General features: G+C 36.1%; 1 protein-coding gene across 2 annotated transcripts in view; it reads right to left on the bottom strand.

The window, feature by feature from the left end:
- Nucleotides 1-27,991, bottom strand: part of LOC149088416 (semaphorin-2A-like) — a 271,083-nt gene that overhangs the window by 82,806 nt on the left and 160,286 nt on the right. For both annotated transcript variants that reach the window (XM_089247502.1, XM_089247503.1), the window contains exon 2: nucleotides 15,261-15,348. In XM_089247502.1, the coding sequence (XP_089103628.1) occupies nucleotides 15,261-15,348 (88 nt within the window). The remainder of the gene's footprint in view (nucleotides 1-15,260; nucleotides 15,349-27,991) is intronic.

Genomic DNA, 27,991 nt, shown 5'->3' with positions numbered 1-27,991 from the left:
AATATTCAATGAACATATTTTAGGAGCAGTAAAAAAAGGTAATAAAACATTATTTTCGGCAAAAAAATGCTCTCTCTCATCAACAAAATGCATTAATGCTAATGCACGAGTTTCATGTTTTAAATAAAAAACAGCATGAGGAAAAAAAAAATTTTTTTTCGTCGAGAAAAATAACAAGAACATAATAATAAACATAAAAATTCCTGTTTACGCAGGAGTCCTAAATCTTTGCCGAAAAGTTATTAAAGGATCGAGACTTAATTTCCTAACTTGTATGCGTTTTTCCTCCTGTAAATGTTATTCCCACTAAAGCTCCGAGATCTTTGAAACAAACTGTAATCGCTTTTAATCCTCACTGACAAAAAGATTCAGAAAATTTTAATAATAATAATAATAACAACATAAAAAAATATATAACAAATGTATTTTTCTAATTAAGGAAGGAAAAAAATTAAAGTAATTATTTAATGGTTTTCTCTCAAATGAAATGAAGGCGGAAAAAATAAGTCTTCAAGTCGTTTGGAGATAAAAAATATTAATGTTTTCTTTTTGTTCCTCATGAATAAAAAAAAAAAAGAAGAGGAAAATGTGAAAGCAACTTAATCCATGTTTTCTTTGAAAAATAGAAGAATATTAAAAAAAAGGAGAAGAAAGAAAAAGATTTAACTGAAATGCAAACCTGCTTAGTCTTCATTATGATTTTGTTTTTATTTAGTTTTTTGATGGATGCGCCACAATTTCTTTGAATTAAAAACCAAAGTTCGTATTTATACAATAAAAGAAAAGACGTGATTTCACAAAGAAAGACAAATTATTCATAATCAGAGAGCATATTTCTTAGAGAGAGAGAGAAAAACTTGTTTTTGAATGAGTTTCCAAAAAAAAAAAAAATCCAGTTTTTTATATAGTAATTTATCTTCCACTAGAAATCTGTAAAAATTAATCATTAACTTGAAAAATCGCATACTATTAATTATCAAAAAAGAAATAAAGACAAAGAAAAAAAAAAGTTCTGTTAAACCTTTCCGCACTTTTCCACGTTATAATTTCGCCTCTATGCAATTTCTGCTTTCTCGTGTTGTAAAAACAAATATTTTTTTTATAAAATGCTCATCATGTTCAGAATTGTTCAAATTAAATTTTAAATACAAGCTTATATTCGAAATGTTTATAGGATATAGTTTTCATAGTTTATTTATGTATTTTATTTTTTTTGGAGATTGAGTTTTAAATAAAAATTAACGTACAGAACTTAAGCCTGAAAAATGTATGGTTTTTAAAATAGTAGGCGCCGCAGCAGATGTACCAAGAACGCGGTAGTAGCAAATGAGATATTTTTTGATTATTTTGTATGATAGTGCTTACAAGAACAATGAGGATAGTCTAATTATTAACTTGGAAAATTTAGCGCGATTCTTATCATTTATTAAGCTAAATATTAAAAGTTTCAGAGGTTCATACAAGTTAATTTCATGATTTTTTACCAAAAAAGAAAAAAAGAAGAAAAAGGGAGAGAGAGAGTAATATTGGGTACTACAGCGTAAGATGATTTTTCACGAATGATTGTTCTCCATCCCAGAATAATAAGATAAGCAATCTACCTCTGCCATCTTGTTACTATTATTATTTTTCTTCTTCATCGTTGTGGTACGTCTAGTTGGTTCATTTTACGAACTGTCTCTTGGTAACCGCCTCAAAATCAATAAAGGTAGCCAACTTCAATAGCATCATCAAATCAAGAGGCTACTGCCATCCAGAATATATATATATACACACACACACAAAAAGAAAAGAAGAAAAAAGAAAGAAAAAATATGAAAGAGGCGTAAGTAAGTCAAGACTAATAAGTGGGATGGATAACTTGCTATCAGAGGCCACGTCTTCTGAAGCAGTTTATCATTTTATTCCCGCACCCTTTAAAGGAAATATAAAAGAAAAAAAAAAAATGAGAAAAGAAATGCCAGCAGCAGCAAGAATATCAGCAGCTAGAGCTAGCTAGCTAGCCAGGCTCTTCCGAAGTCCTGTCGTTTTTCTCAATTGGCTGCCAAGAGTAAGTGGTTAATTGCAAAATATAATGAAAAATGAAATAGAAAAAGAAATCGCAAAGAAAGAAACGGCGGAAAAGTATCTCAGTGAAAATAATAATAATAATAATGAACGGATAAGAGAAAAGAACAGAGAAAAAGAAAATATATAAAAGAAAATAATAAGAACAGGGAGGGTTCGGTTCCCCTTAAACTTAATACCTATCCTTTCTCGACGTCCTTTTTTCCCACCTCGCCAGGTACGTATTACGGTTCCATAGGTATAAGATAGTTGTGTTCTCAGCACAGGAGGAAAAGCAATTTTGATCTTTCTCTGGTTGGGTTTCTCATCTCGGAGTATTGCTGCTTTCTGATATAATACAGGAGATAGAGGATGGGCGAAGAGAGAAAAGAGAAGGAATTATATATCCTCTATTGCTATTACCAGAAGAACAAAGGGAGTGCCGCGGGGGCAAAAATATATCTGGTATATAATATATATAAGAAAAAAGAAGATAGAAGAAATGACTCGAACACGCCCACTGACACGCCCCGTGATAAAAGTCTAAGAAAACCTTTTCATTCTGCTGTGGATACGAAGGCATTGATTCACGGAGTATTCTTGAAGGTACGAGCCACTCTTAATTTACTTTTAACATCATACTGTAACATGAAGCCACGCTAACGCCTCAGTATGAGAGGAGAAGACGAGCTGGATATAATATATTAATGATAGTGGAAGGAATCAAGGGAGATTTATATGAAGAGAGCCCACCTTTTGCTTATTCTTAATTTCGTAACTGATGGTGATTGTAGAACTTGAAACATGAGGCATTTATAAATGTCAGGTAGAGAATTAGACATCCAGAACAGAATGTGAGCTCTGAGACAGCGTTAATTTGATAGATAGACCGAGAAGAAAAACATATTTATGTACTTTGAGAGGGGGGGGGGGTTGTGTGGTTTTATTGGCTCCGAGAAACAAAATTAACTTCACTACATACCTTAGATGAAGGTAGCGAAAAGATTCAATAACAGAAATTTATACTTTTGTCCAGTGGTTCTCAAAATTTTGGCACCCGTGGCTCAATTGCAATAACGACCATTTTCCCGCATCTTTCTTTCCTCAACGGTCATATACCAGCAGCTGCTTTGCCTTAGCGATCAATTATCCTTATCTAATTTGTCCTAGTGTCTACATAACCATGGCTTCTTCTCCCTAGTGGTAATTTATCTACACTTGACAACGAGGGACGTTTGGTAATTAACTCAACTACGAGTTTACATGAATTGACAAAGAAAGGGTCTCAAGGTGACGTCTTGAAAAGTTTTGAAATACTGCCACTTATTCTTCTCATTTAGAATTCACGGAAATACAAAATAAGAAAAAAATCTGGCGAAATTATTATGGGTAAAAAAAGTAAACAATTAATATTTTGAACGCCAAAAAAAGTCAAGAATGAATTTAGAAATCGCGCAACCCTAGACTGACGTCATTCAAAAAAAAATGATTCGGTACATCACAGAAAAAAAGAAAGAAAAAAGGGTAGGGGAAAAAAATTATAGCTATACATTTTTTTATAGATTTATAGCCAAGAAGTGCGAGAGTTGATGAGTAGCCAACAGTTTTCATTTTTAATAATTTTTTGCGGCTTTATTAATTGCATTCCGCCGCTAATTTTGTTTTTATGTTACTGGTTGAGATGAATGTATCTTAATTTTTTTAATAATTTTTTTTGAGGACGAACATTTTGGGATCCTTTCCAGGTTAGTTGAATTGTCTTCATAGCGTTAGCCTACAGGAGAATGCTGTGCTTCAGCCTTCTCGAATTTACTCAGTCGGAGTATTGCGTACATAATATTCTGCATCATGTTGTAACCCATATTTAGCACTGAGTTGTGCATGCTCTTCGACAGATAATTCATTGAATAACTAAAATTCTGAACCGCGTGCATACTTCCCCCGACAGATCATTGTAAACCTTTATCAACATCTGCGATGTGTGAGCTTTCCGCTTGTAGGGCCTCTGTGATGATGTGTTACTACTTTCCCGGCGGCAGCCTCTCAGTTAGAAATTCCTTCGAATATGAGCTGGGCCGTCGTTTATCTGTTGGCCGGCCTTCCCGAATGTCGTTTGGACTACTGGACGGCGGTCGTACAGCACGCCTTTCCTGCAGCTACCTTGCCTTAATTGTGATATACCCGCAACATACTAACAGAAGTAACAGCTGTGCGAAGAGTTGGGGGGGGGATATAATTCCAACTAATCATAAGTACACATAAATGTCCTCTGCGAGAATAAGCACTCTTGACTTCCAGTAAGACTCAGCCCCCCACCGTAGTGAAACCCATGCACAGTATGGTATGATGCTTCATTTTCTCGATCTACCCATAAGTGTATCTCAGAGATATGGCTTGACAATCTCTTGCGTAACGATTTCAACATGTCCATACAAAAAAAAAAAAAAAAAGAAGCCTTCATTCATTTCTTTTACAGTGTCATCCGAGTCAAAGGATTTTTGTAATCCTTTCAGGCAATAAGTGGTACACATTTAATTATCATGAGAACATATTGAGTGGTCGTTGTTCGATCAATCAAAGTGATTGATCGAGTGAAAAGCTTTCAATGCGTAGATGGGGGCCAACTCGAGTTTTTTTGAGTTGAGAAAATGATGAATCCGAAATTTGTACCGCTCCACTGAGCTACAGACGCACATGCTGTTCGAAACTTTTGTGCAGATCGTAAACACCTAAAATTGAGTTAGCTTTTGGGGGAGGACCGATCCCGAACAAAAGCGAACGAGAAGGAGAAAAAAAAAAAACGGTACAGGCCTGGGCAATGCCGTGAGCCTATAGGCCAACGTCTGTAGAGTGAATAAAAACAGCTTTTGTGCTGTGAATTCGGTGTACACGATCGAATCACGAAAAAAAAAATTATATAAATGGGAACAGTTCTAAATAATACTGCAGCTGCGGGACCCAATGTCATCATCCCCAATAAAGGGCCTCTCTTATACCTCCTACTCTTTGCGGTCAATAAATTTTTACGAATACAATTTGTACAGCCCGACGAACATGTAAAGGCCTTTTCAATCCCCCTTGCACACATCTTTTATTATACCCTAGCAAAGGGCCAGGCAAACAGTTGGGGCCTCCATACATCAAGGCCCCATATACGATCTGGACCACCCCTCACCGTGAATAATAGCATGAAAGGTAGATCAACGGGTGCTTTCAATTTTTTTCCCAACCATATACATATCCTGCAACGTGGTAGAGGGTGGGTAAGGTATGGTGGGTCCACTCCAGGAAATTCAAACTTTTCGGGTTATAGCCGAATTTTATGTCTCTTTTATGCAATGGCCAGCACGAGGACAAACACTTTGTCGACAGGAGATTATCCATTCATAATTTCTGTTGTTGGGGACCTTAAACGGGGGAAGTGCCCCAGAGCTTCGTCATCGACGAAGGTCCCTAGGGATCATTGAATCGTTAGCTGTCGATTAAATGAGAGGCAGTGATACATGGCCATGTTATTATCGGGGCTTTCAAAAGTCACGTTACTCCTATTCTTTTCTTTCTCCTCTTCGTAATTTGCTCGAGTGCACTTATACGTTCTTGGTGCTTCCATATTCTCAATCAAATGTCAGAATTCAAGAGACATGAATTCAATGTGAAAAATTTCTGAAAAAGATGGATTTTTATTGATCTGTTAAATGTTTGGTAAATAAAGCTATTTATAGAAAATGTTAGGATCGACCAAATGAAACCAGCCATAGTGGATTTATTGTGAGTTGAGACGGACGACGACAAAAAGTACAGTAGAATCTCACTTAGCTGGCATAAACGGGCCGGCCAAACGTCGGATAAACGTTCGCCGCCTGGCAGTCGAGTGGTTAGGGAACTAGCTTCTCACTGTGCAGGTCTGGGTTTGAATCCCGGTTCGGGCATGGATGTTTACTAATACTGACAAATTCCCTGAACGGATCATGCTGATCCCTTGGGAAATACGTGAGGATCACGTTGTTATTAAAAAAAATATATATAGAGGTGTTAAGAAAAACCCTATTAAACATCAAACTGTGGTATAATTTCACACATTACGAACCTATAATAATCATGTTTTACAACAAAACAATAGAAGAAATAAACTGAAAAAATGAACTTAGAGTTACAGACTATTCTGAAGTTTAGTGCTTGAAAAGTTCAGTCCTGTGATGATTTAAAGAAACTTTTTGACCGTAGTCTGCTTTCCTGACGAGTGTCGTTTCTCCGCTGCCAAGTCTCGCCATCTTTGCAGCATTATTATGTCGATTCTTGTAGCTTCTTCTTGTTACTGAATGTATTTAGTTACAGTTTCTAGAGCCTTAACTCCGTCGTTATGTGAAATTCTGAGAGGCTCAAGAGTTGGTACTGGATTTTTTTTTTTGCGGTGGGACGTCGGATAAGCGAAGGTTGGATAAACGATAGATAATAGTTTAGATAAACTTTGTTTGATTCCATCACACTGGACCGGGTGCTGGAGTAGAGGAGGGCACCGAATATACACCCTTTAACTCTCTAACATTACACTGGGGAAGCAAAAGTGCGTGCTTGACCCTGGTCGTATCTAGCTGCGGCCCTAGCCACATAATCGGATGTACCCGTTGATTCGTCTTGGGGGGGGGGGGGTTGTCACGACCTCTGAAGCTTCAAAAAGTCGATTTTCCGAAAATGGCTTCGAAAAATATTTTATTTATAATTTCAAATCAAATGAAAAAAATTTCCTAACAATCGATAAATTGGCTTTTTCGAAATAAAAGTAAAAAGAAAAGAATGACGGTGTAGAAGTATTCCAAAGAAGCAAACTTTCAACGGGTTTCTCAGATCGACTTTTTGCTGCTCATACGTAAGACAAAGTAAAACCACTCAGCAAAAATTACTGAAATTTTGTTGGGATGTTAATTCGATATACGTTTATAAAATTAACCTCGAATGTGAATATCTCATTTTTTGATTTTGAAATTTTGCGAATTTTAAAACAATTTAAAAAATTTGTGTCAACGAAAAAAAAGGTAAATTTTTCAAAAATTTGAATTCGAATTTTATTTTTGTAGAGCACTTCACACAGGCCCAGTTGCTGAATCGGAGGTTAATTTTACTAACATGTATTATTTTAGCATTCCTACGAAACCTCAGTAGTTTTTCTTTGATCTTACGGAAGAGCAGCAAAAAATTCGATCAGAGAAATACACGCTCAAAGTTTGGTACTTGCGGATAGGAGAGAACTTGAGAGAACCTTGGAACCTTGAATGGTGAACAAGGGTCCTCGCTGAGTGTAGGCTCAGCTGATAGTCTCTTCATTATATCTATGTTGATCCGAAAGCATTAGTGCGCTAAGAAAATACCTTTAATAGCATATAATAAAACATACTTCAAGTTTTATGGACCCCTTGTACATCAAAATGCCCGAAGAGCTGCTTTAAATACGAAAACTTGAGAAATAAGCAAAAGTTGATCCATAATCTGGAAGATTTTCTAAACCAGAATAACCTAGATCCCGAGGAGTACGGATTTGAGAGGTCCTACTGGAGGTCCTACTAAATGGTACATAAGCTATCCATACTTAGTATAAGACAACCATAAGTATTCTTTATGGGCGTTGTATAATATTTTATCACGTGTATATATATTGATTATAATTTTTGTTAATTGCATTTTTAATTGGGTTGCTGTATTTTTGAAATATATGACATCCATATTTTTATGGGCATCTTTTTATCAGCCACCTCGTTGGGCATTTTGCCTGTTGTGGCGTTGTTTTTGTATTTGAATGCTATTTTCAAAAAGTTATTCTCACGAAGGGGGAAGTTTTTTTTTCATAAAGGAAAAAAAAAGTTTCAATTTTTTAATCGATAGAAGGAGCTGAAAATCACAAAATTCCATGGAAAACTACGTTTATGTTGCCGCCATCGCCACAAATGACGGGTTTGCAAGGGAGTGAGAACACCGTTAATTGCATCCATCATGTAACATATCCGGACGGATGCAGGAGATTTCTTGGCGAATAGCATCCTTCAACTGCACTAAAGGAGATAGTCTTTTGTGGTAAATTCGGGACTAAAAAAAATCACTTTTTTGCGAATAACTTTTTCGCAAACTGCATTCAAGTATGCCAATTCCTTCAATTTTTATGAATTTTTAAACCATTTACGAATTTATGAAACACCCTGGATTTATACCTATACCCAAGTCGCTTCCTAACACTTGCTTTCTGTACCCTCAAAGGTCGAGAAATCCATTATTGGGTTGCATTTGCACAGCACCCCCCTATATAAAAAATGCAATGTATCGTGAAATCATATGATTAAATTTCCTTAAATGGCATCTAAAAACTTTCCAAACCTTTGTGATCCGGGGCTATTAATATATTTATCATTTATTTTATTAACATCACAAAAAAATACAGATAATACATATCCAAGGAACCAACAATAGGATTATAGAAATATTAGAATTATAACGGATATAACAGATCAATTTGAATCAAAGCCAAATTTCAACGAAAACGATGATGGCGAAAATAGACATGCGATTCAAAATAGCAAATTATAAAAAGCGACGAACAAATACCATATGTAATGGACTTCTCATACCGAATTCAAAATGCAACTCATTCTGAAGGGAAAGAAACCCAAATATTTTTTCCGTTCTGATGTTATGCTGAGTAAAAAAAAATATTACAGAATAAGAAAGTGTATGAAAGAAAGAAATAATCAATTAACTAGACGCCACCACGACAGAACATGCCGGACAAGAAGGGGCGTCGCACACTGAGCGACGTACAAATATTTAGGAAGCTTAACGAGCTTCCAAACATGAAACAAATATGAAAAATAAAAGATTTTTTTTTTTTGCTTATATATATTATTTGTCCATTTTAACATGAAACCAAAGAAAGGATCGCATGCTCTTGACCAATTTGCTGCTGGGGGGGGGGGGGGATGCGGTACGGAGAAGTGGTACCCACCACCTCTATTAACAATTTGGAAAATCAAGCACGATTGAGCCAAGTTCACTTCATGACTCCGAACATGAATGTGAAACAGACGTGTAGCATATTAAACAGATTTAGACGGGGTCCCCCACTTAATAATAAAAATCGTGGAAAATGTGTATTCTTCATAAAAGAATGTTTTCTGCCTTTTAAGGGTATTTCACTTGAATGAATAAGAATCAATATTTTCGTTGCAGCACGACTCCAATGCCGAATACAAGCATTGGAAATAAGGGATACAATTAAACAATATTGTATTCATAACAGACTACATATGCGAATCGGAATTGAATAGCACTAGACTAATGTATATTATTATGTAGTGCCTGGGAATTGCAGCGTATATAATCCCTCAAATAGAATATCCGTATTATCATTAGTTACTGCACTGGTTCAAATCGATATCTGTCCGGTATGAGATATTAAATATGCACAAAATCACCTCGTGCGAACTGAACATCTGCACTACAGTGCAGTAGTTACTATTGAATTTTTTTGTTTTTGAATTTAACCAGAACTTTGATTATATTTTCCAATTTATATTTCTGAACATATTGTAATGAATTGCATATTGTGGACAAAAGTTTGGAGACTAAAAAAAATTGAGTTTCGCACCACTTATGAGATAACGAGCGTTATATACTTCCTGATAATGAGATATGTGAAAACATCTAAGATAAATTTCTAAATATCTGTGAGCTGAATGGTCCATAAGTGATGGCAAAATAAAATTCGTAAATGAGTGATACTTTTTAAGGTAAAGCCAAAGAACTTCAGAAGACACCAGGCATGACGAACATATTGCTAAACAGTCCTTAATCTCTTGTATTTCAAATGAAAAAAAAACCTGATTTATTTATTATGTTCTTTTCTAAATGCAATTTCAACGTCAACTTTAGTGAAAAGCTTTGGTCTAGAATTCTAATTGTACTCAATAGAAGTAGCTTTAATTGAACGATACAAAGAAAAATTAGATTTATGGATGAAATATTTTACTCTATAAGTGATTCAGAATGAAAAAATTCAATTAACTGTGATGTTGATTGATTAATTAAAATCAAGTCACTTGTAAAGTGGCTAAAACTTTTAAAAGTAAAGTTTTTGAAAGTAAATTTAGTAAAGGCTAGAACATGTTAAAAAATCGATAGTCAGTCAGTCAGCTTTCACTTTTTTTCTTTATTTCTTTAATACACCCATACCAACAAGATTTATAATGACTTTGAAAGTGAAGAAAAAAAAATATGTTTTCTTCTTTCGTTTTCAAACAATCTAGCAACAAATAATAATCGTTGATGCTATTTCAATCATACACAGGAGCACTCACATATTGGCGCCATAGCTCTCTAAGATAGAATATCTCAATCAACTTATCAAGAAAAAGCTTTCCATGAAGAATAAATATATATTCAAGAAATTAATAGCTGAAAAGGGGAAGAAAGCCCGTAAAGAAATTGAAGGGTGAAGGGGAAAAGAATAAAGTAAAGGCTTGTTGAGAGGTTCCGAAATATATATATATTTCTTTATTTTCTTCTTTTATATCTATTTGCTCAAAGTATTTCCGTCTTGTTGACTTCATACATTTTCTTTTCTACTCACGACTATTTCTAAATGGACTATATAGTCTTTTTCTTTTTTTTTGTCCACCCCCCCCAACTAAGTCACCTAAAACAGAACTTACGGGAAAGAGGAAAAGGATCGTTGAAGATATGTGGGAAAAGTGAAATTTCATATCGCGTTCATCTCGTGAAAGATGCTTTTAGTGATTTACGCTCGCTAAAAGAAAAAGAAGAAACAAATGGGGGGAAAAAATACAAACGATGAGAATTACTTACAAGGAGCTCAAGAAAAATGTTGACAAAAAAAAAGAGAGAGACTTAATCACAGATTCTTCAAAAGAACTCAAGATTTCTATCCGTACAAAAAAAAGAGAGAAAAGGTTGATTTGTCTCCTTCAAATACGGAATATTTTACTAGAACTTGAAAACACTGAAAAACAAATATTTTCTACGTTTTCTTTTTCGGAATTCATTCGTATTTAAAATTTCAATTTTTTTTCCTTCTTTGAAATGATAACAGAAAAAGGAAATAGATGAAAGTTAGCATTTCTTCTTTTCCCCCTTCTTCGTGTTGTGTTTTCCAATCAAGAACATTTGATACGTGCCTCAATATCTTTGTTCAATCAGGCATGTGCCAAACATTCCACTTGGACGTATGAATAAGCAAAGTATTCTGTTATTTCAAAGATTCTGAATTCTTCTACTTTTCATTTTTTGAATTGTGCAAAAAAGAAAGAAAGAAAGAAAGAAAAAGTTTTTTTTGTTTATTTAGTATTTTATATTTTCTTCGCACACGCAAAACTAATGTACTCCATCGACCTGGTTAGTCATGCAATACATTCATTTGTACCTAGAATTTCAATTTTTTTTTCCTCCAAATTTTATATGGTCTATGCTCCATCATTTGTCATTTTTTGAATCGAATACCATTTTGTTTCCCCATTCATATTCACGAGAGAAGTCTAATCATTAAAAAAAGTCTATCAAAGATATGATGCATTCGGATAGGATTCATGAACAGGCATTAAGGTGAACGAATTCATTTTATTTTAATGTCATCATCGTTGTGAAAATATCGACAATTCCGTTGCTGAACATTTCGATGTGGGACAATAAATAATGCAATATGGATGTAGACAGTGTGTCAATGAGTTGGCATAATTGGTGAGATTTGAATTATTGGTCCTGTTTTACAAGAGCACTCAGTATTAATTAACAGAAATGATATATCATAGAGTGGAGCATTGAATATAATTATTGGAATTTGGTATTGTCAGCGGTGTGTACATTCATATATCGGGAGTGAGGAAATCATTAATTTAATGAACTCGTGCATGGGATATACGATATTAGTGTGAGTTTGTACTTACACTATCTAGGACCAGAATAAAACAGACGCGAATGGTGAAGCTGCGTCAGGCCGCAAAATATAGGGACAGTAAAAAGGGATTAAGATACATTTACGACGTATTTTATTTTGACTTTAACAGCTTAACAAAACCTTAACATGGAATTTACCAATTTATGGAATTTTCAACCTAAAAATACAAGACTAAGGCCAAAGATTAGAGTTAATCAAAGATTGCAAAAATTACAGGCCATCCAACATCTCATAAACAGAACTTTCGATGAATTAGCACATTAAAACTTTTCAGCTCGTCTTATGTATTGATTTTATAAAAGACTAGACTATAATACCCGGCCCTGCCGGGGTTTTCTTCTTGTACTAGGAGCATTAAAGAAGTTACAAACCACGCACGCTAGCAGCACAAAAAATTAGAAAAATGTAGAATTGATACACGGGAATTTAGGAATTTAGGATAGAGCCGTATAAGTAGAGGGACCCATTCATATACGCATTGTAAAAGAAAACAAATTGCCTAAGCCTAGCCAAAAAAACTATAATATAGTTTAATTTGTCAATTTTTTTCCCGTGGTGCGATGGTTGCTTTTAATTACTTTAAAAACCCACGATAGTGTTGGAAGAGAAAAAACAAGAATTTAATAAATTAACTATTATTTCTTGGAGGGAGAAAAAGCACCACTAACTTCTATGCAATTTAGTTCGGAACAATTATATTAACAAAAAATGTTGACAAGATTTTTTGAGAAATATTTATTCTATATTTATAAAAGTATGTTAATTAGATTAAAATTCGCTTGAATTTCAGTTAAGCTGATAATTAACATTTTATGATAAAATCTAAAAAATAAAAATTTTAATTCATGAAACAAAATTAAAATTTCTTTTGAAAGTCATGGGCAAATACAAAAATTGTATATTTCATGGGTTATTTTCTCATTGTGACTCAAAAAGTAACATCGTGTTCTAATGAATACCATGGTGTAAATCCATATATTTTCCACTGCACATGTGGATGTTCGTAAGAAGATAAAGTATAACTTTATATAGTATTTTTTCCTCAAGTATATTATACGTATATAATCCACGTCTCTGAAAAATATAAGACATACGCGCCTCGCACTTCAAAGGCCGACAGCTAACGAAATTATCTCTCGAGAATGAAATCCATCCGAAATTTCAAAGAAACAACTGGATCTCACTTTAGCTTTTGAAATTGAGTTAGAAGAGGAATAAAAAATTCATTCCTCGAAATCTAATTTCCTCGGCGCTAAGGATACTTTACAATCTCGGCTCAGTATCCACATACAGGATATTTCCAGCGAATTTTTGATTCAGAATCAAGGAGAAGAATATATATGTACATGGTATTTTGCTGAAGGAAAATTTTCTCAAGCTAGAAATCGCATTTGCATAGCCTGGAAATACGAGTGTTTACGAGTTTTGCGACTTTCTTTTTTCTTTCGGTCTTGAAACGTATTACACAAAACTCATCAGCAGTTCCTTAAGTTATGCAAGCACGAAATACAATGTTTCATTAACTGCATACATGTGATCAACATATTTTCTTCATGTCTTGAAATCGAATTCATCATATTATAGGAAGAATAATATATATATATATATAGTATAAATTCAATACAATCTCAACAGCAGCCCTGAGTTATTATTTGATTGTATCAAGCAGTACCTACTTCAAGTAATGCTCTCAAAGCAGTTACAAGCGGAGTTAATTAAATTAAATAGGTTCTGGAGATCTATTGTTTTGATAATTCAATTATCTCTATGTCGTTAAATTGATTAAAAAAACATCTTCTAATCATTACTTTATTCGTTAAAATTAGATGCTTCAAATAACAATCGCATTCTCTTAAGTAGCCGGTTCTTCTCATTTTGTACGAGCGAATTTTCATTGCTTTCCATTAGTTACTGTATGTTGTTGGATGTAAAAGGTGTCTTAAACATTCGTAAACAGTTTGAAAATTCATAAAAAATTATTGATTGAAGAAAGTGTTGTATTTGAATGCGGTTTGTGTGGAAAAAGGTAAATTCTTACGAACAGGAATTTTTTTTTGCAGAAAGATGATGTCACTCTCCGCAATCCATACGAAAGTTCTCAACAGCTGGCTGATGCAAACATGAATTTAGGAAAGAAAGAAAATTCAACTGCCCTTGCGGGAAATCGAAACCACGTTCTCTCATTTACCGGATGAGCGCCCTAGACCATATACTACAAAGGCAACAAATCTATCTTTCCTTGGAGCTCATGTGCGCTGAACGGGACCGTACATGGACAGTTGGACTTGAGTCTGGATAGAGCTCACGATACTGACATTTGAACTGAACCTTTCATCAATACCCTGAAAGCGTCAGCCAGCGTTTCGTGACGTAAATAAAACAACTTTACCAATAGTGTTGTGCTACCAATATCAACATCAAAATTAAAACCTCATGTAATCGTCAGTAACATAAAAAATCATAAATGAGCTTTTAATCGTTCAATCTGCATTTTATACGACTCTGATTTGCATATTTCTAGTGATTTGCTTTCGTGCAGCGCCGCCTATTGACAAAAATCCGAACTAATTTGTTTTTATGTACTAAAAAAAATTGCCCCTTCGTGAGAATACCTTTTCGCAAACCGCATTCAAATATACCAATTACTTCAATTTTTAAACTATGCTTTAATGAACACCCTGTGAAACTTACTTACTTTACTGTGTAAGTTTACCTGTGTAAACTTACCCTGTTTACTTAAGAAAAATCTAATTAAATGACGTGATACTAACGTATTCCCAAGGGATAAGTGTGACCAGTCCAAGGATTTCGTTAGTGACAGTAGACATCTTTGATCCAGCCGGGTTTAAAACCCAGACCTGCGCAGTCAAACCCTAGCGAACTAACCACTCGTCAGGCTGAAAGTCATTAATTAATATTAATAGCACTAATCTTTTCTGAAAAATAGCATTAATTCTATGGTTTACCGGCTAAAATTTTGTTTTGTTAAGGAAAATATCGGGTGATTAGTTTTCTTTTAGTTAATGACTGGTTTTAGAAAATACTCTCTCTCTCACACACACGCGATTTCGCTGACTCCACTCAGTATTGGTTAGCGCACTTGCCCGGTATGCAAGGGGGATCCGGGTTCGATTCCCGGAGGAGACAAATCACCTTTCTTTCCAAATATCAGTTTCGGCATAACATCCAGAAAATTCGATTTCACATTCATGATTTGATTTGAAATGTTTTTAAAATCATTTAAAAAAAATACCGTACTCACATTGACCCAACGTATAGAGAGTCTCTTTTGGCATCGAGGTATAATGTGCGATAATACAAATGGCCACAAGTGAACTCCCGAACATGTTCTGCAAAAGAACAATAATTTTATGAATATTTTGTACATAAAAAAAGAGCAAAATTTCAGAAGAAAATATCATATCAATATACAGAGCAGTATAATAAATGTACAATAAATTATGAATTTTAGTACAAACTATATATATGGGTGCATAAACTTTTTTGGCTCTCTCGACATAGACATAGTGTATTTTATCCGAGATTACTTTTGTGAATTAATTTGATGAATTACTTCAGATATTGATGGGAAAAAAAATTATGTAAATATTCACAAATGCCCACTTTTCAAACGTGTGTATGGTTAGGTTAAGATTGTTATTTGTCGAATATCAGTTTCAATTGGTTAGAGGTCTTTCTCCCGCGCATTCATCACAAATTTTTATACATTTTACATTCGAGTACAAAAGAGCCTTATACATTTAATTTTTTAAAAATACTCAATTTTTTATTTCTTTCTTTCTGGTCTAGATAATTTGTTCGAATGAACACGGGATTGATGCAACCGTGACGTATAAAAGTCCTATATAACAGTGGTTCTGAACCTTTGGAAGACCATGGATCGGTTAATTTATGTTCACAAGTGGATGTGGACCAATAATGCAATCGGTTAGAGTATTTGTAGACTGTGGAACTGAGAGATGGATGGAAAAAATAGTAAATCTAATCGCAAAAGAAAATCACTCGCTGCCCGGTTCGAGAGATGTTAGAACCTGGCGGTTGAGGAACATTGCAATGTAATGGATATTCAAAGATAACCAGTGATTTATATACACCGTCTTCCATAAATTAATATTATAATGACGATACAGTGCTTACAATACACTATTTTCCATCGATTGAACTTAAAGTATGATGATGGCCTTACCATATGACATTAACGTTTCAATATGAATTGATGAGATTCACGGCATTCGGTTTCAAGTTACATCATCACTCTACATTAGCCTACTGTCCGTTCTCAATCCCTGTCTATCGCCATGGAGAGAAATTCACTACCATTACATATTGCGCTCGAAATAAGCGACTTCAAAACTTTCTCTTGTGGCTAATCAATTGCCCAATTTTTTTTATAATTAAAAAATAATAATAACAAGCACATAATACAGTCAACGTTCCTAATAGCGACCATCCCCATTTTTCCTCCGAAAACGAACGTTATATTAAGACTTCGAACGTTATATTGAATGATTGAAAAATCTATTTTTCATTTTTCTTCATTATTTAATCAGTTGCAGTGAAAATGCATCAGGTTAGAAAATAACAATACAATTGTAACAATTAATTATATGCACGCACCATGTATTCGACCACGTGTTTGACCTTTACTCTTGAATATCAAGGGAAAGGTCAAACATGATCTTGGCAAACGAAAAACACGTATTTTGTACATTTCTCGGCAAAAAAGACATGAAGTAGAGCATAATTCAGACGTTGTACTAGAATGAATGCTCCTTGTAGATCGTTATATTGGATGAAAAATAAACATGAGTTGAATATGAAAAAAATTGGAGCTAATCGTGTCGATCGTTATAATGGAACTTGTGCAATAACGCATAGTCGTTATAACAAGCGTCGACTGCAATTCGTAATCCGATATTACTTTTCAAATGGCGGAGGGAGGGGGGGGGGGGAAGCAGCAGTAAAAAACGCATACTTTGAAATTTTTTCCGGAAAATTTCGGTGAAATAATCTAATACATCTCAGCAGTAATAGTAATAGAATAAAAAAATATGGTTTATTTTCCCATATTCAGAGTCCCGATCTCTTTTTCATGAAGTATAAATACGCGTGTGTGTATATATTCGCGCATACCGCTCAGAGAAAAGAAGTGGCGATGAAGAAAAAGCAAAGGAAACAAGTCTTCTTCATCTTCTTCTTCGCGCCTTCGAAGACGCCATCGATCATCATCTCCAGTGAAAACAGACAGCCGCGACAGAATATTTTCCCCCCTGCTCTCCGTTTCTACAAATATATACTGCATAAGAGAAGCAGTGGAGGGCGTTAAAAAGTTTATGGTAATAATAATAATGATATGGAGAGAAGGTATATCGAAAGCACAGAAGCCAAAGAAGGAGGTACATCTTCCTTCCGTCAACCATCAAACATGACAGAAAACCAATTGGCAATTAATGAAAGCTCAAAAAAAGAAGGGGGGGGGGGGGAAGAGGTGAGGAAGAAACTGGAGTAGAATGTTCTGCCTGAACTTCCGTAACTTTAACGAGGATTCAGAAAACTAAAATTTAAAAGAAAATTTATATATTAAATTGTGAGTTATAGATTCATTTAAAAAATAGACTATATCAGGAATTTGTATTGGCATAACTTGTGGTTGTTTTGATTATTTATATGGTTTTATATTTTGGTTATATATTTTTAAAATCGTAACTAAAAAAACCTTAATCACCAGATATTTTCCTTAACAAAACAAATTTTCAGACGTTAAACCATAGAATTAATGTTACTCTTCAGGAAGGATTAGTATTAATACTAACTAAAATAATTTGCATCCTGAAAGTCGAGTGGTTAGTTCGCTAGGGTTTGACTGCGCAGGCTTGGGTTTGAAACCCGGCTCCAGCAAGGATGTCTACTGTCACTAACGAATTTCTTAGACGGGTCATACTTATCTCTTGGGAATACGTTAGTATCACGTCATTTAATTAGAGATTTTTCTTAAGTAAAGTTTCAAAGGGTTTTCCATAAATTCGTGCATAGTTTAAAAATTGAAGTAATTGATATATTTGAATGCTGTTTGCGAAAATTGATTTTCACGAAAAAAGAATTTTTTTAGTACATAAAAACAAATTAGTTCAAATTTTTTTCAATAGGTGGTGCTGCACGAAAGCTAATCACTAGAAATATGCAAATCAGAGTCTTATAAAATGCAGAGTGCACGATTAACAGTTCATTTATGATTTTTTTATGTTACTAGCGATTAGACTTCTTGTAACGAAGCCTTATCGAATTCCGACATGGTCCGGAAAGCCATATGCAGTTTTTCCGTACAAATCACACAATATCAGATGAACTTTTCGTATGCATCTATCTTATCCTTAATGATCGAAATAATAGGGAAAATATTAAGAATTTTACGCTACTCGGAAGGCTAAAACAAAATTTGTTATTAGTACGATAATAATTTGTCAATTATTGGATATTTCATTCCAGCATCAACTCGACACCAGGAACAGAAATCGTCGTTGTTTTCTCTACAGTGAAATTTTTTTAGAAAAGTTAATTCATATTTTCCTCTTAGATGCACAAAGCAAACAGTAGGAAATTAGGGGAATTCCGCAAACATCTTTGTAATGCACGCACGTCTTTTTAAAAGTTAGCGACTGCATCGCTGGAGACACGAAATTTTCACTATCGCGAATAAGGCACGAACAATTTCAGCATCACTTATTCCAGCGTAAGAGGAGAATTTCTTCCCAGAATATAACTGAAAAACAAGAAGAAAAGCCTTTTGTCTTTGTCGTTATTTTCCTTGGGATGCGCGGTATGAGGAATGTCTATTGAAGAATGGCAAGGGGAAGCGAATTTTCGAGAACAAAATGTCTGTAACAAGAAACTTCGCTTCCAGAGTGGGTGAGGTGACTCGGAAAGGAGACTAGAGAGGAGATAGAAAATAAATTTGTTAAAGAAAACTGCTCTTGTTCTTCCTCTCATCTTGAACAAGAGAAAAACGGACATCTTTGTTGTTGGGGGTGCTAGGCATTATTTGTCACTGATGTTGTTGTTATCGCTGCTTTATTGTGTGCACTCGTGCTCTGCCATGCACCTACTACCAGTTCGACGCCCGGAGGTCTCACAGTAACATCATTCTCCTTATTTAGGGTGATTACGAACAATAGGAATCAGCAGCCGGGAAAAGCAGCACGAAAACGTACGTTACGAACCAAAAAGTTTTCCTCAAAGAACCCAGAATCTTATGGTTGGGGGGTGGGGGATACAGAAACTAGAAAGAAAATAATAGTAATAAGTGAAAGACACTAGAGCCGGAAGTGTAAGGGAATTGGGAGCTAGAGAGAATAAGAGAGCAAGGTACCACTAAAACGCTAGTAGAATGCCTCATTAGAGGCAAGGTAACAACAGCAAAGAAAGAAAATATATAAGACAAAAAGAAGTAAGAAGAGAGGGACACACACATACAACCTAGGAAGCATCTCAGGGAAGAAAAAGATAAGTCTAGAAATAGGAGGAAAAAGGAAATCCAGCAAAAATAGAAAAGAGGATTGTTCTGGAATTAGCGGGGTGGGAAACGACAAGAAAAAAATATATAAATATAATAAAAAAGAAATAGGATCAGGAGTGGAGAATTCCGGAATGGAGAAGAACGAGAGATTGGATAGGAGTGAGGGTGGTTACAGAAAAGGAAGCGGGAAAATTCCCATCGCCCGAGAGCTTTTGGTGCCTCTCTCATACAATTTTTTTTTTTGGTGCTCTACCCCGTTACCTTTGCTTCCTAGAGCTACTTAGAGGGTAAGGCGATTACTGCCGCATCCGGGACTTCTTCGGACCGAGATCACGGTGAGTTGAGGTAGAAGACGAAACACAGGAGAGAGGAGTGCAAGAGGACTTTGAAATTAAGAGGACGGAAGACAGGAACAAAACAGTTGTATTACAATAGTTTCCCGAAGAAGCGAATAATACAGTGGTTGGTGCACTGGGCGAAGTGGAGCAACCACACGGAAGGAGAGAACGGGTTCGAATTATGAACAGGGTATGAAGGCGGAGAGAAGACGCTTCTCCAGCATCACGCAAATTGAAAGAGATGAAATTCAGTTCTTTATAATAAATAAGTAGAGGAAAAGACGCGGAAGAGGAAAAAATTGGTTTCTGGGAAGAAAAATAAAATTATATAAATGTGTTATGTACATACTTTCTGGGTTTCGTCTCTAGGTTTTACTCCAGGTTTCGTCTCGAAAATAATGAAAATATTGAACTGGTTTTTCCCGTTGAATGAATATAGAATAAAATTTCATTTTCATACACTTTATTCGATTCTGTTTCTCAGGAACTGTCGACGATTTACGGCGCATCTATACATACGAAACTTGAAATCTTTACATCTCAGTTCCATCGATGGTATCGATAATTAAATCGGTGAATGGTGCAATTTTAAATCAGTATCGTATGTTTTTTTTACAACTGAAATAATGTGTGCAAGAATCACTCTGATTTTACGTGATATGATGGCATAAAAACTATTAAGGCAGGTGGGACATGTTTTCTGCGGATTCGGGACATTTTTATTCCCCTGATTTGCATATTTGAGGGAGAAAAGGGAATTTTATCTCAGTCAAGATGAAGAGACAACCGATAAACCTGTTATCATCAATTTCAACGAGGACGATAGAGTCTGAAATACGCGGCAAAAAAGTCTGTTGAGTCTGAAAATATGCAAGCTGTGGCTCACCATTTTATAGGAAATTCAAACTCCATTTTTGAGAAAGGGCTTTGAACATTGTTGAGGGAGTCATAATCAATGACAGAAAAACAGAAAAGATTATAGCCTAACAGTGAATATTTTTCTCTTTACTGGGGAGACAAAAACTCCAATAGTTAGCATGTTAAAAGAAAGGTTCAGCTGTGCATTCATCAATGAAAATCCAAATGTTACAAACAGGAAATTTAGCAGACTCTGAACGCTGAATCATATCAAGAGTCAACTATTTCAGGTAAAAATTTCGAACTTGAAAAAGTCGTCAGCCCTCCGCTCTAAAACATCAACAGATAACAGAAACATAAAAACAGCTTTGCAATTGTCAATTGAATAAGTTTCACAGAAAATTCTAAAGTGTTGGGAGGGGGGTGTTCAAAGACTGAGTGAATTCTACACTAAAGGGGTAATTCTAAATTTATGGGACAAACTTTAAGACGTGATATAAGACTCCTAAACGATCATTTTTGGTCATAGGATGTGCGGTCGAATCGCAGTAGCAAAGGTGGTAGAGGCAGGGCCGTCTTAAAAGCATCATGGTCCTCCGGGCCAAGTAATTTTTCTGAGGCTCTAGCTCGTGAATTCTAGAAAATTTCAACCAGATCTAATTTTTGGGAGGCCCTTCTTCTCCTGAGGCCTCCGGGTCGTGCCCGTGTGGACCCCATGCGTTAAGACGGCACTGGGTAGAGGGTGTTTTTAGAGAGTGCTGCACAACAGCACTTCACAAAAAGTAAATATATTTTTCCGACGAATTTGCTGCAGCAAATGCAATAAACCATTCGAGGGTGCAGGGTATTGTAATGTGGTAGGCCTTTCCATAGCGTCACCTGGGTAACGCAAATTCTACCACAAGTCATTATACTGCTTGATCATTGTTTGGCGCAGCATAACCTTGATGGTCCTTACACCAATAAAAAACAAACCACAATCTAATCCGTAGGTGCATATACACCTTCGAATGGTTGATAGCACATATCGCAGCAAATCCGTTGGAAAGATATGATACTTGTTTTTGGTGAATTTTGGATCGCCCTGTGTAAGTATATGCAAATGATTAAAAACTTTTGAAATAAGCTTTTATGCAGAAAAGCAGATATTGTAACTTGCCTATAATAAACTTCGAACATATCCTCTTTACGAGGATATCTCCTCTTATTAGAGATGTAATCTTAACGACAACTAGGAATAGTACACAAAAATGGGTTTGATCCACACAAGTAATTCGAGGGAAGAAAACAAGGAATTCGTGACTAAAACGCTTCAACATGGGGTCTCAACAAGAACTACGCGACATCCTGCTGCGTAAACTAGATTTTTTTTATTTTATTTTTGTTACACCGAGTAATACATGTAATTACTGTGATGGAGAAAAAGAAAATGACGACAGAAAAAAAAAAAAAGTATGGCAAGTATTACAATGCTAATTTGTGTCACTAAGGCAGATGTTACGGTTTTATTTTTCTTCTTCCACCCCTCAGTCATAGCAGGTCTGCACGAAAGTACTACTTAAAATACCAGTCGACCTTCGGTATCACGAAAGAAGACAGCTATTAAGACAACTAGGGGACCACGACTTTTTCCAATAGCCCGAGCGATCAGAGACAAGAATCACCTTTCCGTGCGAAGGTCACAACGAAAATGATAATAATAATAATAATAATAAAAATAAAATAAAATTAAGGAATAAAAATGTCGTCTTGTCTCTAGTGATGGTGGAAAGAAAAAAAAAGCAGAATAATATACGGGGATAATAGTTTCGCCCCGGACAAGTATCACCACCCCTCTCATGAGATTCAGCAGGTGACACACACTAAAAGCCGTAGCAGTAGTTGTAAAAATGATAATAATTTGTGTGGAGTCTTCTTTTTCTATGACCTTGGACAGCAATGGTACATTCCCCCACCATCCCAAGCATTCCTGTCCTTTTTTGATTGAAACGTCTCTCTTTTTTTGTTTCGTATACATTAAATTTCACTGTAGAAACATCGATGACATTCTGAATCCAATAAAACCTGAAATGCTTTATCCTCATTACAATTAAAACAAATGAATAAATTCATCGTTTTTATCTATGCTCAGGACCTAACTTCAAAAAAACCGAACACGTTATTGAATTATTTTCCGGATGTATATAAGGTTTTTGGTAAAATACAGTACACTTATATTATACCCATGATATAACATACACCGTGGATATAACATACGGATTTTTTAATCTCCCGACTTTTGGCCCATCCGCTTCCATATAGTTTTACCTCTATTATTAGATACCCCACTTACAACATACACTGTGGATATAACATAGCACTCTCATAACTTAAATAATTCGGATATAACATACACTACGAACAAAAAACTAGGCAAATAAAGACAAAAAAATGACTTGGGGCCATTCAAGTATTACAAATACAAATACAAATACAAATACAACGCCACAACAGGCAAAATGCCCAACGAGGTGGCTGATAAAAAGATGCCCATAAAAATATGGTTGTCATATGTTTCAAAAATACAGCAACCCAATTAAAAATGCAATTAACACAAATTACAAACAATATATACACGTGATAAAATATTATACAATGCCCATAAAGAATACTTATGGTTGTCTTATTCTAAGAATGGAAATAGCTTCTCGATTTACCCCAACATGTTTATCGTATTTCTTTTTAAACGTGTCAATTGTGTTACAATTTACTACCTCCGGGGGTAAGCTATTCCATTTATTAACAACCCTATTGGAGAAAAATTCCCTGCGACACCATAACCTTGCATTGTCCCTCACCAATCGATACTGGTGTCCCCTTGTAAAAGCAGTCGATTGGCGGTGTACTAAAAGTTCATGGTCCATCCTATCCATCCCATTGAAAATTTTGAACACTTCGATCATATCTCCTCGACACCTGCGTTCATCCAATGTAAACATATTCAAAAAATGAAGTCTTTCTTCATAACTCAAGCCCTGTGTGCCAATAAGGACACGCGTAGCTCTTCTCTGCACCCCTTCAACCAAGTCTATGTCCCTCTGTAGGTATGGTCTCCAAAACCTTACAGCATACTCCAGTCCAGGACGAACTAAGCCTCGAAAAAGCGGAAGAATGACTTTAGGAGAACGCGAAGAGACCTTTTTGAAAATGAGACCAAGCATTCTATTCGATTTTTTGACAACCGCTGAACAATGTTCAGAAAACTTAAGTCGCTCGTCAATGAGAATTCCCAAATCGGTGACTCTAGTTGCATCCGGGATAGTGACACCATTCAACTCGTAAGAGAACCGTGGGTTGTTCGAACCAAAATGAGCGACCATGCACTTATCTACGCTAAACGTCATGCTCCATTCATTTGCCCATGCTGCAATCTTGTTTAAGTTGGTCTGGAGCAACTCCCTATCGCTTTCATTCCCGATTACCCCCATTAGCTTCACATCATCTGCGAATTTGCTAGTAATTCCATCGATACCCTGATCGAGTTTATCGATAAAAAGTGAAAAAAGTATGGGGCCAAGGACACTTCCCTGAGGAACTCCACTTGTGACGTCTGTCCAACCAGAGAATTCCCCGTTCACCATAACTCGTTGCGACCTGTCTCTTAACCACGATTCTATCCAATTCAGCAAGTTGCCCCCTATTCCAATCTCGTGTAAACGCTTCAAGAGTTTGCCATGTTGGACCCGATCGAATGCCTTCTGGAAATCAAGGTAAACAACGTCGACATTTTTGCTCTTACCCAAAGCCTTAGTCACGTAATCATAGAAGCAAAGGAGGTTAGTTACACATGACTTCCCCTTCCTGAACCCATGCTGATTATCCGACAATACATTATTCTCGTCTATCCACTTCACAAACTGCCTTTTGATGATAATTTCCAAAATTTTCGAGAGGGAGCTCGTCAAACTCACTGGACGATAATTAGACACCACTTCTCTACTACCCTTCTTAAATATCGGAACAACGTTAGCCAGTTTCCAATCTCTCGGGACGATACCCTCAGCAACACTACTCCTGTATATCTGTGCGACTGGCCCCAACAATTCATTAGCACCTTCCCTGAGAACCCTGGGATAGATATCATCTGGTCCTGGTGCTTTGCTTGCACATACATTTCTTAGAAGATTTAGGACCTCCACGTCTTCCACTTGAATATCGTTGAGCGTTTTATTACCCCATGCAACACCCGTATATCGAATATCATTATCTCCATTAAAAACCGACGCGAAAAAGTCATTGAAAGCACTACACATGCCTACATTGCTCTCTACTTTTGAGCCTCCTATCGAGAGGGGGCCAACTGTCCCCTTACATCCATTATTGACGTATCGAAAAAATGATTTTGGGTCAGAGCCAATGTTATCTGCCAACCTAGATTCAACTTGCTTTTTACTATCCCTTATCGCTTTCTTCAACAGTCTTCTTTTATCAGTAAACAATGATAGGTCACCTCGTCCACTTTTATACTCTCTGAATGCTCTTTTCTTTTCAAGATAAAGGTTCCGCACGCTATCCGTGAACCATAGAGGGTGTGATGTACAAACACGCTTTTTTCGAACAAAGGGTATGACGTCGTGCAAAACAGAGGACAGCTTCGTACTAAATTCTTCCCATTGACTTACCACCCCTACTGATTCCAACCGGTCTTTGAAAACTTCCGCTAACCTTCTTCGCAAAACATCAAAGTTAGTTCTCCGAAAACAAGGAACCAGTCTTTTGTTATCAACCTTACCCGAGGAAAAGTTACAGAGAAATCTGACGATACGATGATCACTGGAAGAAAACTCTTCCCCCACCGAAACATGTTCAACTAGATCCTCAGAACTAGTAAGAACTAAATCCAAAATAGCAGTACCCCTAGTGGCTTCTGATACATGCTGATACAAAAAATTTTCGAGCACCAACTTAAGAAAGTCTCTTTCATACTGATTTCCAGATGAAAGGTTCTCCCAATCAATACCCGGGTAATTGAAATCCCCTAGTATGAGAACCCTCTTTCGCTTACACATGTAGGAAATTTCATCATGCATTTTGGCGATATAGTTTTGATCCCTATTCGGTGGATTGTAACAAACCCCAACAATAAGCTTATGACGTCTTTTGTTCTCAAGTTCAACCCATATGGTTTCAATATCACTTCTCTGCACGTTACACTCTCTAGCCTTCAAACATGATTTCACGTATATCAACACTCCACCCCCTTTCCTATCAGATCTATTTCTCAAAAAAGTATCGTATCCGGAGATGTGTAAGAAAGATTCATCCCCATCGCTTGCCCAAGATTCTGTAATGGCTATAAGATCCAAGTCCTCCACAACTATCATAGTTTCTAAAAAATCTTTCTTGTTACCCAAGCTCCTGGCATTTATTAACACACATTTTAATTTGCCCGGTGGTTTGTTGTCAATCGAGAAGCCATCCAAGTCAGAGGTGGGTAATTCCCCGTCAGTACTGTTGTACACGTTGTACTGTTGTTTACGTAAGCAGATTTTTTCCCCATGTTACGGTGTTGGTCCGTTCCTTGCAAAAGTGATAATAATACCCAAATGATAATATTATCCGTGATTCTAATAAGCGGCGTCGACTGTATTTCTACCGCCCTTAAATGGATGTAGATAATACTAGAAAATGTTTTTTATGGTTTTTTCCTCCATTAAATAGTTGTGTGTTACTAGGTTTTGATTGAAATCACCGAAAAGAGACGGCGTCTGCTGTTCTTCTATCTTCATTTACAGATCAAAGACGACATCCGCTATCCCAGTTTAATGCTTTTCCTACAGCTGCGAAACATTCGGCATTGCTTTACGTTTCGGTGAGTGTATGGCATCCGCTAACAATTGCGAAAACGTTTCGCTGATTTTTCTTGTAAATATTTTTCCTAAGATATTAGTATTGAATCGGACTATATCTGGGAAAATGATAATGCATCAGATATTTTAAAGAGACGCTACAGTTGTATTACGAATGTGTTTTTTAGGATGGTAATACTTAGCGTGAATAATTTTCTAGAGTTTCGACAACATGTGTGTGTGTGTGACTCTTGGTGGAGTGAAAGATCACGAAAATTTCATGTCGTACGTGGTACGATATGATGGATAATGGTGGAAAAATATGTGTGTAATGATTATTTCTACTCGAGAAAGATGTTCCTTCTAAAGGGTGAAAGAAAACACATTATATTCAGAATTCATATTCCAAATTTAATATTGAAATTCACAAGAGATTTTCTCGGACTGGGTCAATCGGGCTTTGAATATTCTGTAGTGCATGAGATGGTGCAAAATTCATCTCTCTCTCAGTATGTGAAAAGCATTAGCACACGAATGCCTAAAGCATCGATACGTTAGGAATAAGCGCGAGTGCCTTTGAATAACTCTATCCGATACGTTTTCATACACATATACAATATTATACCGAGTCAGTTTTATAATGGAAAACTTGCTCGACGGTGTTTGCCTCGGTGAGTCGAAGTTGTCATAGCGACTGTTACATTACTTAAAGGGTCTCCTGTTTGCTGAGAAGAAGGAGAATACGAATCTCGGATTGGGGGAAAAAAAAGGAAGAGGATTCTTCGATGTCGGATGTCTTATCTATATATACATATATGATAGATGCCGACGGCCCTGGGACATCTGAGATGGGAAGAGGGGGAAAAAAATCAAACTTATGGGATAGAAAAGATGTTTAACTGAAAGGAACTAATATTTGCGCCTTTCCTTATTCCTCAAGCAAAAGAATTTTTCTTCTGAATGACAGACATGTAAATACAATATGGTTCTCGTACGGTATAGGATGAGTAACCTTTATTGCTTTGAATTCAGAAGAAATGTTACAGAATAATTTATTCATCATAAGGAAGCCTCAGGGTTACATAGCCACGGGCCTGATGATATTTTTCCAAACGTTTTGTCAAAATTTAGTTATTTACTATTTATTTTATTATTACTTGTTTACGGGAGAAATCTTCGGTGATGATCACCTTGGCTGTCTAGAAACTAGTCACCTTGGCTGAGTCTGGACTGACCAGCTCAGGACATCACTTCGTCAACACTGAAGATACCCACCATGAACATGAACCAGTGCCGTCTTAACGCATGGGTCCAACCGGGCACGGCCCGGGAGCCTCAACAGAAGAGGGGCCTCACAAAAATGGCATCCAGTTAGAATTTTCTAGGATTTACCAGGCATGGCCTCCGAAAAACTACTTGGCCCGAGGGCCCATGG

This window comes from Pholcus phalangioides, unplaced genomic scaffold (genome assembly GCF_987345545.1).
Source record: "Pholcus phalangioides strain wild (caught in Gottingen) unplaced genomic scaffold, Ppha-v1.0 ptg000003l_1, whole genome shotgun sequence".
Lineage (NCBI taxonomy): Eukaryota > Metazoa > Arthropoda > Arachnida > Araneae > Pholcidae > Pholcus > Pholcus phalangioides.
The sequence above is the reverse complement of the archived record's forward strand: the minus strand, read 5'-3'. Positions and strand labels throughout refer to the sequence as shown.